The sequence below is a fragment of the Lissotriton helveticus genome, chromosome 6 (assembly GCF_964261635.1).
Source record: "Lissotriton helveticus chromosome 6, aLisHel1.1, whole genome shotgun sequence".
NCBI lineage: Eukaryota > Metazoa > Chordata > Amphibia > Caudata > Salamandridae > Lissotriton > Lissotriton helveticus.
In genome coordinates, this window is record NC_136067.1 from 913,860,377 (window position 1) to 913,877,745 (window position 17,369).

Genomic DNA, 17,369 nt, shown 5'->3' on the forward strand with positions numbered 1-17,369 from the left:
CCTTGTGCGTTTGGACAACGGGGACCCCTGCTGTGGACTCGCTCCGGCCCCCTGAGCTAATGTTTCGCAGTGCCCAATCGATGCCGCCTTTCTTTGCGACCTCCCACAATGCCAACAACTATGAAAATTCCTCCGGTGTAGCTGGGGCCTCCTTGCCCCTTTTGCCTGCTTTGGTGGTATACTGACCACTAGAGAAAGCAAACAGAGTTAAATATTGGCCCTTGCCTCATTCCTTTTGCCCTCTTGCCAGGTCTTGTGGCGCCGCACTTCAATAAATGGCAGAGGGCCCCGGGAATACTCACTACCCTAGTGACCCCATGGGCCCTCTATCTTTCTGCCCGCTCAGGCGATCCGCCCATGCATTACAAATCAGCCCCATCCAGGGCTACTCAGCCTACTCACTAGGTGAGTGCCCTGGGTTGTCATTCTTTATCATAGAAAATCCCCCATACATTATGTCCCCCCTGGGAGCTCTCAGTCTACTCACTAGCCAAGCGCCCCAGGTTGTCATGCTTTATCTTAGAAAACCCCCCATGCATTATGTTCCCTCTGGGAGTGCTCAGTCTACTCACTTGCCGAGCACCCCGCGCTGTCCTGTGTACTGTGCCTCACTCCGTCCATGCGCTACCGGGTAGGCTCCTCCCCAACAGAACTTGCGTTTTTTAATATTGGCCGATCTACGCATGCAATGACCCACTTTGCTCACTCATCATGCCTTTTAATAACTCTGGAAAACTCCCGGTCAAAACTAGACAATTTATTTTTTTATTATTCGTAACATTCACTTGGTTTAAGCCTTTTAACTACTTGCGGCACTGCTGACGCTCTCGGTCATACCCCACTTCCTCACATTTGATTCCTACAGGATTCTCAATGTTAGTCGCGTTGAGGCCTTAACCGCTTACCGCCCCCATACTCGTGGAATGCTGCTTACAATGTTGTAACTGTGCTCCCGGCGCTTTTTGGCCTTTTGAAAAATGGCGCGCCTGCCTTTTCCCAAAACGTGCGTTCAAAATGCTTACACTGTGCTCCTAAGTGCGGGCAATGGTGTGCCCGTGCTCCCCATCCATCACCGTATTTATTTATTTTTAAACTCGCTTGCCTCCAAATGTGCGCAATTTCAAGCTGCCGCTCACGGTCAGCTAAACCATTTGCGCACGTATCGCGCTTGCCATTTTTGCTGTGCTTGCCCTTACCGCACCTCCTGCTTTTAATTTCCTGGAAAACAAGCATCCGGACAGCACCCTACGCTAAGGTACGACCGCTCTATTTAAATTTGTAAATGCAGACCGTATACGTTCGACACAAAAAACCCTTCACTCCATTTTGCTACGCTATGAGACCCTCTCACCTGGGTGCCAACACCCGCCAGCTGGTCACTCCTCGCGCCCGCTGTAACTTGTTGCCGCTCCGATGGCCCACCTGGCACCTGTGGAGAGAGGACAAAGAGTGCCTTCCCCTCGCGTCCCCAGCTTTTATCTTTTCCTGGGAGGGGGTTGCCCGTACACCCCAGTGATGCACCTAAGGGGACCTCTCACATTTCCGGCGACACCCCTTCCCCTTTTACCGGAAGATATCCAGGAACACTAACGAGATGCCACTAACGGCCCCTAGGTGTGGGGGTGACTGCGAGGAGTTCAGAGATACTAGAGTCAGAGGAAGCAGCTTGCTTAGAATTTGTATGGTCCATGCACTGCTGCTCCGAGCATGGTTCTGTGAAAATACATAGCTATCATCTTCATAATAGTAGACAAAGAGTTCAAATGGTCTCTAGGCCGTGAGTGAGTGGCAGAGGAGGAAGTACGGGCCTTTAGTCACATACCCGAAAGGCAGGTTCTTTTAAGCCCTAAATCTACTCATTCCAGAGTAATCCACCACAGCCAACCACAACCAACCACATACAGTGAAAGTAGTCCATGCCACTAACATGCTACTCGGCATCATGACCTGGCCTTCAGATTATTATGAGCCAGTCAAACCTGTCCTCAAAGAAGTGAATTCGAGAGCAAACTCTGGAATTTAAAAGGCAATCTGCAAACAAATAGGGAAAACACCAAGTACACATTCAACTGAAGGGTTCCACTTAGTAGGGGTGGTCAGACAAACACAATTTGGGCCATCCTGATGCAACCGAACAGTGGACAGTTTAAAAACGAGCATTAGCAAAGCCAATAGGTCTAGCCCATGGGTGAGCTAATGACTTTGGCAATCGGGTGGGGGTGACTAACAGGCGGTGGGGAAGGGTAAGGAGTGGATAGCGGGATTATTTTTAAACAGTATAAAGCAGCCAGTGCTAGCTGCTTCATGGCGTTTCTAGGTCAAGATTGCAAAGACTGGGAGCAGGGGAGGTGGGAGAGCAAGAGAGAAAAGGAGTGGGAATGGGAAACGAGATAGTGGGAAGGAGGGAGAAAGCAAGAGAGGAGAAAAGGGGAAGAAAGAAAGAAAAAGAGAGCAAGTATGTTGGGGGAGAGAGAGAGAGAAAGATTGGATCAAAGGAAGGAAAAGTATAGGAAAAGAAGGTATTGGAGTGTGGCATCGGAACAAAGCTGTTGCCAAAAACAAAAACAACCCATTTTGACAGCAGCGTCATGCAATGATAAAGAGACACGAGGTTAGGTGGGAGGTGGAGAAGAACCAGGGACAGGATGAGAAGAAACAGTAAAGGGGTGGGGCTAAGAAAAAAACAAGCACTGGCATAGACAATAGGTCTCGCCTTTGGGACCTCATAAGTGTTTAGCCAGAGCAATTGGCTCTCCCAATGTCTTTAAGCTACAGTTTAGAAAAATAAAGGTATTTAATCTAAACTACACAAGCCCAAAACGACAAAGATCCAACATACACAGTTCAAGAATATGGTTTCAAAAGTGTTCTTAAGGTTCGTTAAAAAAATCCACAGTTGCGTCACATTTTAGCCAACAGTACCTTTAGATGCAACAAAAGTTCCAAGCGAAAGCTGTAGCGTTGAAAAGCAAGCGATGCGTCACTCCTGAGACCCTGGGGAGGCAATGCGACAACCCCGCTGGACGCAGCGGGTGTGTTGCGATGACTCCGGTCTTGCATGGATTCCGGTGCACAGGTTTCGGTGGAAGCGGCTTGCAAAAGGTACGATGCGACGATCTTCGGGGCTGTGACGATGCGTGGCTCAGCGGCGATCTCCTCTCGCGGCCCCTCGATGCAATGGCTCTGCGACAACTCTCGCAGCAACGTGATGCGGTCCTCAAGCAAGCGGTGCGACGATCTCACCCAGTGACGACAGGCTCGGCGACGATACTCCAAGCGATGGTAATCTTCCCACACCGGACTGGTGCGACCCACAAGCGAAGGATGCGACGACTCTGGCAGCGGCAAGAGGCGCTGCGACGATCTCGATCTTCGCGGAGGCGGGAATTATCTCACACTGACGGGGATGCGCTCTGCAAACGAGCGATGCGTGAAAACTGGCAGAAAGTCTTTAAAATCTTAGTTTCCAGCTTCCCAACACAGGTACAACTTCCAGAGGCACCACAACTTGCCCAAGCACTCTAGGAAGGACAGAACTCCCTCAGTAGAGTTCAGGGAAGCTGGGGGTCAAGTCCTTTTGTTCCTGGGACTTCTTATCAGGGAGCCAGCTCTTCTCAGGCCCTTGGAGATTCCTTCAAGCAAGGGGACACAGCACAAAGCAACGTCCTTCCCCTTTCCTTGGCAGCAAAGCAACTGCAGGTCAGTCCAGCAAAGCAACAGCAGGACAGTCTTCCTTCTTCAGTCTTCCAGCTTTCTCCTTGGCAGAGGTTCCTTCTTGATTCCAGGATGATCTAATTTTCTGTAGTCAGGAGTCCTGTACTTATACCCCTAAAAGTCTTTGTTCCCTTTGTGCAGGAGGGCTCTGAGCCCGGTCTGAACCAGTTCTGGGTGTTCCTTGAGCACTTTGTTTTCCTGGCTTCTCCTTTGCTTTCAGAGTGAGGGGCAGGGACGTCAGCCTCCCAGCAGGAGGTGGAGCCAGCATTGTGGAAGGCAGGCACAGCCCTATTCAGGCCCAGGTGCTAACCCCTCCCACCACTCAAGATGCAGATGCAAACATTCAGCCTAGGGCTGACTCATCCAGCCTCCTGGGGGCTCCCCAGCCACTGTCACTCTCAAACCAGACAGTCAATTCGCAAACAGGCCAAGGCACACAGAAAGTTCAGACAAGATAACAGCCACTTTCTAAAAGTGCTGTAAAAACCACCTTTCCTAAAAGTGTTATTAAATTCTGAGTTCAGGGATACCAGGCTTTTATGCCCTATCTTGCCCCTATGGGAAGATATGCTGGTAGCCACTTTAGCCATCATTCCCCATGAGCCTATGGGGCAAGATAGCCTTACAATAGTGAAAAACGAAAATGGCTGTAATTCACTATCAGAGCATGTCACCTGCACTAGGTCATGCTCTACCTTTCACATACACTGCACCGTGCCCAAGGGGGTACCTAGGGCCTTCCGTAGGGCTGACCAATGTGTACAGAAAGGGAAGGGTTAGGCCTGGCCAGTGGGGACACTGACCAGGAGGACTTGGCAGTTCACAGACTGCACACAGGCACTGCGGTGGCAGGCCTGAGACACCATTTTAGGGCTACTCATGTGGGTGGCACAATCAGTGCTGCAGGCCCACTAGTAGCATTCGAACCCTGGCACTCTCAGTGCACTTTACTAGGGACTTCTTGGTAATACAAATATTCCAATCATGGATAACAAATCACAATAACAATTTACACAGGGAGGACTTGCACTTTGACACTGATCAGCAGTGGCAAAGTGCCCAAAGCATCTAAACCAGCAAAAACAAAATCCAGCACAGCATCAAAAATACAGGAGATAGAGGCAAAAAGATAGGGGGAACCACGCCAAGGATGCCAGGTCTAACAGCTACGTTGTAGAGCAGTGTGGATGCTGTGCAGCATGTTGAAAAGTTTAAAAAGTGGTATATGCTTTTTTGTTACCTTAGATATAACCAAGAATACATTATGTACAACTGAACGACCATATTAAAAAATCAGGCTTGCACAGCACATTGGTCAGTGCTTCTATCTGCCGGAAGCCTGATACAAGCCGACAAGTGTCAGGTTGATCTATCTCAGATTTGTGTTAGAAAATGTACTTAAACCCACATATGTATCTGGAAAGTGCACTTTCACATTTTGGGGCATCCTGAAGATAAATTAACAGATCTTTATTGTTACCCAACTCAATTAATGAACTTTGGAAGGATGAAAGGTTAAGTGAGCCCAGTTGGGATTTGAACCTCTGACCATGAGGTCAAACATGCATCACAGGAGGGGATGCATTAATCCACTAAGCCACCAAACTTGATGACCAAACCCCTAGTTCAGAAATTGATATAATGGAGCACAGAAGCAGTGGAAGTAATGTTGCCAAGTATGTATGGCCCTTTTTTCTACATCTCAGTTCTTGACGCAATAGCTACAGAGCTGTTTTTGCTAAAGAGGAAAGGAGACCTATAGAGAACTATATCACCAAGACAAGACCAATAATGGAAGCCTGCTGCAATCTCCTACTTTCACCCCTCCTCCAATATATTTGCACTTTTTGGATCGAGCTGCTCTTGGCTCTATTACTTGCATAGAAAAAAAGGAAATGTTTCAGAATTATGGTGACTCCACCTGCTAGATCCATACACTTTGTCATAAGTCTTATCACAAGTGATAGATGTTTGTCTTTTGCATCTCAGAACCAGCTTCTAAGTGCTTCAAAGACCAAAGGACCAGTAAGGTCAGCAAGCAACAGGTTGGTCTGGAGCCGCAGACGCTTTTTCCACTATATGTCTCACCTAGCAACGGTCACCTCATAGACTAAAGCTGCTTTATAGTGTTGCTCGGATACACCTCGCCTACTACTCGCCCTGAGACCGAAAAAAGTAACTGATGTCTATGGGTCATACTGACAAGCAGGGCTTCCTCTGGCAACATTTTAACAAGCATAACCATATCTTCTGAGTGTCTAGGCGCACGCAGCTGATCCGGCGTGAGTGGGTAAGAGGCAATTAGGAGTGTCAACTCGCTTACGAGGCCATATCATGACAGTAGCCCATGGCAACACTGCACATATCTCAATGAACTACTACGGCCTCAAATTCACAATATGATTTGCATTAATCGCCCTCATGAATCCGAGTTACTTTGTAACGCTACTTCACTCATTTGAAGCATTTCTGCTCCAACTGTCAAGGCTGCAAAATATAACGGATAAAAAAAGTAAACAAAAACATGCGAACATGGAGTTTGCGGCCAATATTTGCACAAAAAAGGCAAGGTTAATCTACCTTAACCTGACAAAAACTACGCCATGATCACTTTGAACAGCAATACTGGAGCAACACTCAATGAAATGAATAAAGTTACATGCACTCACTATGGAAAGAGGTGGTGGTGCTAAATCAAATCAGATGCATTTATGAGCTGCACTCTCGAGGGACAAAATACAGTTAAAGTGGGAGCAGGCAGAGCACCTTCCTGAGGCCGAATTAGAAGCTAAGTCGGCCACACCCTCACCAGGGACCTGCTGTAGGTATTTCTTCACAGGAGAATATTAGGTCAATGGGAGGAGGAGGTGCAATGATCTACATAGACAAGATTTTAAGTGTACATTATTTCTATAAAGTTGCTGTTTTCATGGAACGGATTAAATTTGTTCCTGTGATGCAAGCAACAACTACTCCTGCTAACAGGTGCAAATGGAGGAGGCTACCACAGCTCTGAAGCTATAGGGTACAACGTGGTTATGGACGGAGGTGTCGGGATGGACAGGTGAGAAGACGGGATATTTCTGTAATGTCTTAGAGATGGGGGAGAAAAGCACAGGCTGCGTGGGCTTGGACCCATCCCATAATATTGTAATTCCAAAAGGAGGAAGGGAAGGGGGGGCTGGTTTGAGAGGGAAACTAAGGTTCAATTTCCGAACATTGCAAATTTCATGAACTGTTACTATGTGGTTCGTGGGATTTGGCCTCCCGGAAATTGAATATCGGGGTACTGGGTCACTGTCAAGGGCCAATTATCTATTTGATGTCCCATAATATGACACACTGACATGACGAGGGGTGAGGCCCGGGCAGTGGGTTTTAGGGCTCTAATAAAAGCCCCTAGGTATGGTAGAGTTAATCATGAGTCCTTGCCCTGGAGTTATCGGAGCTGGCGGGTAGTACAAGGGAGCTCTCATCATAGTTTTTTAAAGCCCATAAAATAGCCATGTAAAGAGTTGAAGAGGTGCACCACTCACCTGAAGTCCTTATGACTGGATGTAGTTTTCTCCAGCAGGTTGGAGATATGGTGTGAAGCGCTCGGCATGTTCCTATTTACTGGGGGTGGATACACACAGGAAACTAGCTGGGGACACCGACACCGGAGGCTTGTGCTACTCCTTCTGCCGGGATCCTCTAAGCTCCACACTATCAGATGCCTACTGCATTTCTTGCGACACAGCCCTTTTTTACAGAGTGTACGCTGGGGGTTCCGGGCAACTGGGCCCGCCAGGCCTCACGGTAATGTCCGAGGGAGATCAACCCTGCTTTTGCGTCCGGGGAGGGAGGGTAGGGGCTTCGAAAGGTGGATGGCAAACAAGCCTCCCCTATGCAGCTTCAGTTGGTTCCTGGATGCTTCAAACAGTTCTGACAAAAAGAACAAGCACTGGAATGGCATCAATTCTCATCTAATAATTAATTTTAAAGGCGGTATATCAACAAAGAATGAGCTGCCTTTCACAGAATGGTAGCAATAAAAACATCGTAGCAGAGTGTGCTTCGTTTACAGATGATTTTAGCTCAGTGTGTTATCAACCGGGCGGTAAACAAATGCTGGGTGGTTACAGCGGGTCTCGGCTTGGTCTGCCCTCCCTGCTGCCACTGCCTGTTGGAAAGTATGAGGCAGCATGCACATACACCCCAGCATTTGGATATTACAAGCACTGCAATGCAAACAATTCTAATAATTCATTTTAATTGGAAGAAGCAACAGGCCTGAATGCAATATAAACAGTGCCGTGGGGGGAAATGCACATGATGAACACCAGTGCCGGTCATGTGACGTGGAGGGCGTCCAATGGGAGAGCAAGTAGGAGGGAGGAAGGGCCATCATACACTGTATAGTGTAATGGCCAAACAAAACGATCTCTTAGTGAAATTGCCAGCGAGGGAGCTCAGCTCACAAGGGAGTAAAATTTAAGCAAATGAACCAATAACAAGCCAGCATTTGTAAATGACCGAGATAACAGCCACTGGCAACTGGTGGGTGTGCAAACCCCACAGAAGAAAAATAACAGGTTGATCAAGCTCAATCTAACAGGAGACAGGGCACGAAGGTGGGAGGAGAAGAAACAAGGAGGAGAGAAAAAACAGGGATGGGGTGGGGATAAGTTAAATAAAATAGCTATGACATGGCCAGCTTTGAAAGTGTCCCAGCTCAGATATAGTACCTGAATTCCAGTGCGATCAGAAGATGGCCAGCAGAAGGTCAATCAATCAAAGCTAATTAATCTGTACTTGGTCAGTGCGCCACAGCAAGAAACGCACTGCCTAATGAGAATGTCACAAAGAACAGTGACAATGATGCTAACAAATGGTAGGCTATGTGCGTGTTCCAAGCCCATTACTGAACACAAGAGTGTTGCAAGCGAGAGTGCATGCCCTGGTGCATGCTCTCACAGGCTCGACCTAAAAAGTGCTCTGCTATAACCAAAGCAGCTATACATGCTGCAGCATATGTCCTGTAAGGCCATATCCTCAAACACATAACCGCTGGCAAAGGTTGACATCTGTTTTGGCGTTGCAAGCACAGAAAGACATTCTTTAGCCCTCAAAGGTCAAACATACCATATAAAAACAGGCAAGAAACGGAGAGAAAGAGAATGTGTTTACGCATGCACAACCTCCACCCACTGTTGATTTGGAATGTACTTTCAAATTATAGGTTCCAGATTTGGGGACACATTTCAAAAGATGGTACATGTAGGTCGAAGTCATGCTCATCTTTAAATCCAATTAAACAAAATACCTGCAGATAAGGTGCTCATCTGAGACAAACTGGTAAGGGTTAAGCATCTAAACAATATATGTTTATTTCTAAATGTATATTTGGAACCTAAAGCACAAAGGGGCACATGCATCATTGTAGGATTTTGCACTTCCTAAATTGCGAAAATTAAGGAATCGCAATTTAGGAAGTGCAAAATCCTATGCATCAAGAAATCCTAAAAGTTTTTAGGATTTCTTAATTTTCGGAAATTGCGATTCCTTAATTGCGAATCGCAATTAGGGAATGGCATTACATTGATTCCTATGGGCCTAGAGGCCCATAGGAATCAATGCCGTTTTGCATTTATTTTTTGGGGAATTCGCAATTTGTTGATGCATTGCAAGGGTGCAGAGGGGGGTCCAAAGGACCCCCCCTGCACTCCTGAAATGTATTTAAAGTGCATGTTTCACACACACATGTCCTAAGGACATGTGTGTGTGTAACATGACACTTTCCAAAATGCATTTTTGTGCTTTTTTAAAGAATTTAGCAAATTAACACGAGGGTCAACCTCGTGTTAATTTGCACTTCCTATTTCAAAATTTGCATTTTTTTAAAAATTGATGCATTGCATTTAAGGAATCGCACAAATGCGATTCCTTAAATGCATTCGCATTTTTAGGAAATGCAAAAAAAAGCAAATTTTGAAAAATTGTTTCATGCATCCCAAAAACGTATTTAGGAAGTGCAAACGGCCGAATTTACCGATTCGCACCGTTTGCACTTCCTAAATAGGTTGATGCATGTGCCCCAAAGTGCCTATGCGTACTAAATTAACCTATGGTCCCGCAGTCATCAAGTTCACTTTAAAAGTCAAAAGCCAGAGGAAGTAACGCATGTGGTCAGAGGCAGAGACACGTTGCAAACAAACACTGACAATTGTAGATTATTTTGTAAATGAGGTGCTCCTTTACTGACTGGCACATTTGTGAGTTTTGTGAATGAGTGGGACAATGGGTAAGCTTGAAAGCAAGAGTACATGAGAAGATGGAAATGAGTTTCCAAATGCATGAATAAATAATGGAAGAGTGAATACATGGATGATAATGTAAATGAGACTGAGGATTTCTACATGGTGTAAAAGTATCTTGATTGGGCTGGAAAGGTATTTTCCACAGAGTAAATTCAGTTCGAAAAATGTGCCAGCTTGTTAAACAAGTGACAAGATGCAAAAAACCGTGAATGGGTCAAAATCGATTTACACAATTTCAGTGACAGGCTGCAAATAACCAATTCCTGAAACTATTATCAGGTGTAGGCTCTCCCCGGACCAACTTGGAACATTATCTCAACTACAGGGTGTGCCGAGTTGTATCCCCTAAGTAAGCTATCCCTGAAGCAGCTTGCAGAAAATATTCAGTGAAAGCACATTAATGGCAACATTTAACTTTCCATAAAAAGTGACAACAAAGGCATTCTTTGAAGATTCAGGATCTTGCGATGTAAAGCAATCCCAGGGCAAAACACAGCATATCACCACTCATTCATAATCCAACCCCCATTCGGTTTCCAGCAAAAAAAAAACCTAGACAAATTGAAAGGCTCGTAAATCTCGACCTTTTTTCTCTGGCAATGCTTGGTTATATATTGGTTTGTCGAGAAACTAAAGCTGATGGCAGGAATGGAAAATAACCGATGGATTAATCGCACCTGACACAGTCAATAATTTGCTGCATAATTGAGGTTTCAACAAGCTCCATTGGGTACTACCACAACTGGTGGCACAGAATGGCAGACCCTTTACAAATGTTAAATGGTCAACTTTCAGTAAATAATTGCTGTATTCAGGTGTAAAAACAGTGAACAAATTGAAATATTTGTCGGCCAGACCCTGTGCTCAACCACTCGTAGGAGTCTATCTTTTGCTGTGCACAGCGGGGGTTAGCCAGGCCTGCACCCAACTTCCCCAAGGACTCCAACGCCCTGCGGACTCCCACCCCTCATTTGTCTTATTTTTTATTTTCATTTTGTTTGGCAGTACTGCCGCACAAGCTGCACCTTTATGGTAATGCAAGACCATGCAAGCTTCATCTAACGAAGCATGCATGGTGCTGTGGTGCTATGGGATAATGTTAGAATAGCTGCTCCTGCAGGAGTCAAGCAGTACTTAACAGGAGGGCTGCGCAGGGTCCAACGGAAGTACTGCAGTAGTCGCAGCACAAAACATTTTTATTGCTCTTTTTTGTCCCCTGAAGAAGCCCTCTCTCAGCTCCCGACAAATGCCCTGGTGTCAGTTGCGGGACCAATCATATTGCGTGGTACGACCAGACTATAACCAGTCCAGCGATACTGAAAAGGCCAATGGGAGAAAAAGCTCACTCGACGAATCAGGGGCATTATCTTTTTAATTTATGGTACAGGGACACCAGATATCAAGATCATTTAACCCCTTCACAAACAACCAGAGCCCCTCTTTGGATGTGATTCTCTTGAAAACGGCTGAACAGATTTAGACCAAATAACGCAAACCATCCTTTTGAGTAAAGTTCAAACTTTTAGCCAAATTTTGTGCAATTCTATTCAGCTGCTTTTTTCTGTATTGTTTCCCAAATGTTCCTATGAGAAGTAACACTGGAAAACAAAGTTAAGAGATCCTCCATTTTCTTGGCCCTCCACTTGACGGATCACCTTGAAACTTTCTAGGAAGGAACTGAGGCCGATTAACTTTTTGTTGGAAAGCTTGATAAATATCTATCAAATGGTGCCAAAGTTATTAGTGAGATGAAAAAGCTCTTACCATGGAAACTCTGATCTAACTATTACTACACGGGGAAACTGTGTGATATATGTGCACACTCACACACGCACACTCAGGCACTGAAAAATGTCTTAGTTTTAAGTGGTATCTTTATTAAAAACAGAAAAGTGTGAGGCAGCTCAAGGAAAAAAAACATTTCCAAGTCTTTACCACAAATCAGCTCAAGCTCGGCCTTAAAACTCTGATTGTCCCATTTCCTCCAAGGCACAATGAGATAGACTATGTTATTTGATTTCTATTCAAAATGTATTTTAAACATCATTTAAATAACAATATGTACATCTTAGAAAAGCTCAACAATAATTTATATTTTATACAATTTTACAAATATATAATATATCCAGTTATTAGAAAAACATTAATTTATATTCACAGAACTTACACCAGCACAACATGCCCACCACGAGGCATAATGAAAAAGCAACACAGAATGGAATCTGCTGTATGTTGCCTTCGGAATGTTGAGTTGTGACATATTCTCTCTTTAGTCGGCGTCCTCTACATTGGTAACTTTTGCTCCAAATCATATTCATCATACTAGGTACAAGACAAGAACACCACATCAAAAACTAAAAAACCTAACTTTATCTTTAGTATGTGACTCAAAATATTGGGAAGTACAACACAGCAAGATAAAACACCAAGTTTGTAAAAATCTTGCAACGCTGCTATTCTAATTCTGAATTATTGTCCATTTTTTCCGCTTGCTTTGATGTGGTTCTCTGCAAAAGTCTTTATTTCACTATAAGGCAATACTGAACCGTGGTGAATCGGGGATGAAAACTCCTCTAGTGGCATCCAGCTGATTGTACTCCTCAATTAGTGAAGATAAGGAGGAAACGGCCTCGGTGAAACATCCTTGCTCCATTCCATCCACATGTAAGTAATGGTGAAGATGAGCCTGTCAAGGTAAGGAAGAATACACCATAACACAGAGGGACTCGTTTTTTGTTCAAATGCTTAATTTAAGATGCAGTAGTAATCCTAAAATGCGCAATACTTACCTTACCTACATAATATGCATTCACTGCTTTAAACATCAAATAATTTCAACAAATTGTAAAATAGGGTTCTTAAAATACAATCGAAAGGATATGTTTGACACACATTATGTCCGAATAATAAGAAATAAAACTGAACCTAGATTTAATCATCTTTACATTAATCCTATATTTGATGCAATCTCTCAGTTTCTCTATTGGATTTGTTAACAATACCCTTTATTGATAGGCTAAACACAAAAGAGCATACCCCCGATAAGCATGTAATGGCCTTGATGATTGATTACATTAGAGATGTATAGCTCGCATGCAACTCATTCTCAAGTCCAAGCAAACCTAAGTTCAAAAAAGAGCACCCTCTATTCCCAAATGCAGAACCTATGATCACAGGTATAGTAATCACAGCTCCTTTTGAAGAAATGTTCCCTAGCTCGAGCTTCATCGTTCTCTGTCGTAATCAAAGAGTATTAACACTTTTTTCTTGTTGAGCTAATAAAAGTATGTCTTTTTTGCACAATCAGGGCTCTCCATTCGCGCAACCCTCACAAAACGATCTGTTTCCACACTGACGACATGAAAATATGTTAAGAGTTTTTTGTTTTACTTCAAAATGAAGACCATCAGAAACAAGCATTTGCAATGCAATAGTTCTCACATTAACGCGGGTTTGAGCTATTGGTATTGTAAATGACATTGCCTTTTATTTATCTTTTGGTTTTTTTTTAAACATAAATAAAGCCATTGTCCTTTACAATGCCAATAGGTCAAACTAGCGTAAATGCGAGACCTATTGCTTTGCAAATGCTTGTTGTTACCGAAAAGCCCTTTACACAGCGCATACTGGTTCCTTTAACATTACTCACAAAAACAAAAAAAGGAACGTTAATCTTCCTGCACAGTTTGAGCTCGGGAAGGAAGTAGCTGAATCTTAGGAGTGGGAGGAATACGAAAAGCTTGGGAGGGTTGGTGTTAAAAAAAATTCGGACCCTGGATGGGAGAAAAGTTAAAGAATTCAACTGTTGATGGTTTAGAGACTGATGGGAGGAAGAATGTATCGTAGTGGGGGCTGGGAGTGTGGTCATTGTTTTTCTGGACCTTAAGATTAATTGACCAATTCATCTTGCACATGTGAATTTAAATCCAGGGGCGGGAGACATTTATTAGGGACACACAACATAATGAAAAACAAACAGGTTCGTCCTCTATTACATTACAGACTGACAGAAGAAACAAGTTAAATCAGCAATTATCACGGATTTTGCCAAGTTCTTAATGGTCTTATTTATTTATTCAAAGTTTTATATAGCGCGAACAAGATCCTTACAGATATCAGAGCGCTTCACAAAGACAGGGTAGGGGCAGTGGGAGTGAACAGAGATAATGGGAGCAGTATAATAGTCACTAACATGATAGGATAATAGTAACATACATAAGGCATATCAATATACACTCAGGTAAACAAGTAATATAAGACGGTACAAGTCATTGATCTCAACACAGAGGTGTTCAGGTGCACCTTGGGTGTGTGAATGGCTTATATCAAAGCCTTAGTGTAGAGAGAACACTGAGTGAGGGTATCAGGAGAGTGAATCAGTAATCCAACGTGTATCATATATTGGTAGTGACACCAACAAGTTAGAAGTATAGTGCCAGAGGACAGGTGAACAGTGATACAAAGCAATGCAGAGTCTCCGATCCAGCACCAATAGTGTTCAGGAGATCTTGGCCAGAAGGATGGTTTTCACCTCTTTCTTGAAGAGTGCAGCGGAGGAGATCAGCCTGGTTTCAGGCAGGAGTGTATTCCAGATCCTGGGTGCCATTCCGAAGAAGGAGCGCTTGTATGTTTTCTCTTTCCGGAATCTACGAGGTTTCAGGAGTAAGTTTTTTGAACTTCTATTGGATCTCGAACCTCCTGATATAGACAACTTTTGAGCGAGGTAGTTGGGTGCATTGTGGTGCACGGCCGCTTGTGTCATAACTGCAATTATATGTTGTACAGCATGAATAAATAGCAAAATTTAAAATATGAATGCGGGCGCCGTGCTTAAACAAAGCGTGGCACCCGTGCACATAAACATTAGGAGTGTGGCGGCCCGTGAAGCGATCGTCATGGTAATAAGCAGAGTATCCCCAGAAGTGTATAATGCACAGAGGAGCTTGAAGGGAGGGGCTGTAGAGAGAGATTATTAATGCATATGAAGAAGGCAGCAGTGTCCCGGCTGCCGTTTCATCATCCCCTCAGGTGGGCAAGGGCCGAGACATCAATGCCTCATAGCCTTGCAGCGTCGGGCCCGGGTAGTGAACGGTGGAGCAAGGCGTCAGGTGAGGGCAGGTACATCTAAAATGTCTTGAGCAGCCACCAGAGGGATCAGGTTTCACGATACCAATGGAGTTTTCTGAAGACGGGTCTGATGTTCAAGCCGATACGAACAGCAACATGTTGTTTACTTATTCTTTTAATTTGTTATCAACCCCACAACATAAAAGCATTTGAGGCGGCTCTCCGGGAGTAGCGCGGGGAGTGGCAAAGCGTCGGTCCAAGGTACAGAGAGGTGGAGCAAGGCGTTGAGTCAGGGCAGGAAGCTGGCAGATGTGCCAGCGGCGGCAGTGTGCAAACATCGGGAGCAGCAAAGAAAACAAGTAGCCCCTAAAAGAATAGATAACAGCCAGCAGCGGAACTAACCTGTAGTTGGTCGGTGCTGCTTCCTGCAAAACGGAAGTGACATATTGGACCCAAAGCAAACTGTTAGACCTGGCACCTTGGCGTGGGTCTCCCATTTTTGCTGCATGTGTTTTTGCTGGTATTAGATGCTTTGGGCACTGTGCCACTGCTGTCCAGTGCCACAGTGCAACTGCTCCCTATTGTATATTAATGTATGAATTAGTGATTCCATGATTGGCTGGTTTGGTTCACTTGTCAGACCGTAGTACAGTGCACTGAGTGTGCCCAGGGTTGTAAACCAAATGCTGCTAGTGGGCTTGCAGCACTGGTTGTGCCACCCACAGAAGCAGCCTGTAAAAGTGTGTCTAAGGCCTGCCATTGCAGAGCCTTTGTACAGTCTGGTACTGTCATGCTGACCGGGCAAGTGCACCCACTTTCCAGTCCCTAAACCTTCCCTTTTCTTCATATCAGACACCCCTATGGTAGGCCCAATGTAAGGGTGCATTGTAAGTATAAGGGAGGACATGCCCTGGTTTTTGTGGCATGTCCTAATAGTGAATTACAGCCATTTTCGTTTTTCACTATTGCAAGGCTACCTATTCCTATAGGCCAGAATGGGCAGTAAGATTATTACAGTTTATAATCCTAACTGACTCAGGGAACTAGATAGAAATTCGAGTTTATAACTCAGAATGATAAAATACATCTTTTAGTGAAGTTGGTTTTAACATTCTGTGTTTGAAAATACCACTTTTAGAAAGTAGGTATTTTCTTGTCTAACTATCCACGCCTGCCTCTGCTAGGTTGTGTATTCCTTGTCTGGAGTTTGAGTGACAGGGCTGGGGGATTCTAAGAGACAGGATGAGTCAGCCCAGTGGTAAATAGAGAGATCTGCATCCAGATGGGAGGGAGGAGTTACACCTGAGACCTGAATAGGGCTGTGCCTTCCCTCCACAATGCTGGCTCCACCTCATGTGGTGCGTCTGATGTCTCTGCCCTGCACTGTGAAAGGACAGAAGGAATCATCTAAACAGAGTGCTCCAGAACTGATTTGGACTGGGAAAGGCCCCTCTGTCCCCAGAGGACAAAGGATATTGGGGTGTAAGTATTGGGACCCTGATCCCAAGAATTTAGATCACTTTTGGACTACAAGAAGAAACCTTTGCTAAGGAGAGGAACCTGAAGAAACTGAGGAGAGACTATCCCTAAGCTGGAGTGTTGCTTGGGGGATTGGCCTGCAGTGGTTGCCTGACTGCCAAAGAAAGGAGAAAGGACTTGGTGTGCACTTTATTCAACTTGTGAAGGATCTCCAAGGGCTTGAGAGAAGAGATTGCCTCCTGCTAAAGTCTCAGGGACAACAGACTTAAACCCCCAGCTCCCCAAGAGTTCTTTGGAAGTGCCTGCTTCTGTTTTGGGCCTTCTGAGGGACTGCGTGTAGCAAGGAGCTGGAAGCGCGACTCAAGAGGAAGAAGCGTGTCGTCGTTGCAGTCGCTGCATCTCTAAACAAGGGTGTCGCCGCTGTTGCAGACGCATTGCACCGCATCGAGAGTAGCGTCTCGCACCGAAGAAGCGTGTCGCCGTCGCAGCCGCTGCCGTCGTATCTCTGAACAAGGGTGTTGCCGCTGTAGCTGACGCATTGCACCGCATCAAGAGAAACGTCTCACACCGAAGAAGAAGACAGTCGCCGTCGCAGCCGCTGCCGTCGCATCTCTGAACAAGGATGTCGCCGCTGTAGCTGACGCATTGCACAGCATCGAGAAAAGCGCCTCGCATCCACGGAGAAGCGTGCCGCCGTCGGAGCCGCTGTCGTCGCATCTCTGAACAAGGGTGCTGCAGCTGTCGCATCGAGCGAAAGCGCCTCGCATCGAGGGAGAAGAGTGTCGCAGCCAAAGCCGTTGACGTTGCATC

The 17,369-nt window shown here is 45.2% G+C and overlaps 1 protein-coding gene across 5 annotated transcripts in view; it reads right to left on the reverse strand.

Moving 5' to 3' along the window:
• Positions 1 to 11,869: 11,869 nt before the first annotated feature.
• TUBE1 (tubulin epsilon 1) overlaps positions 11,870 to 17,369 on the reverse strand; it is a 202,338-nt gene continuing 196,838 nt past the window's right edge. For all 5 annotated transcript variants that reach the window (XM_078648563.1, XM_078648564.1, XM_078648565.1 and 2 more), the window contains one exon: positions 11,870 to 12,699. In XM_078648563.1, the coding sequence (XP_078504689.1) occupies positions 12,541 to 12,699 (159 nt within the window). In that variant the 3' untranslated portion in view covers positions 11,870 to 12,540. The remainder of the gene's footprint in view (positions 12,700 to 17,369) is intronic.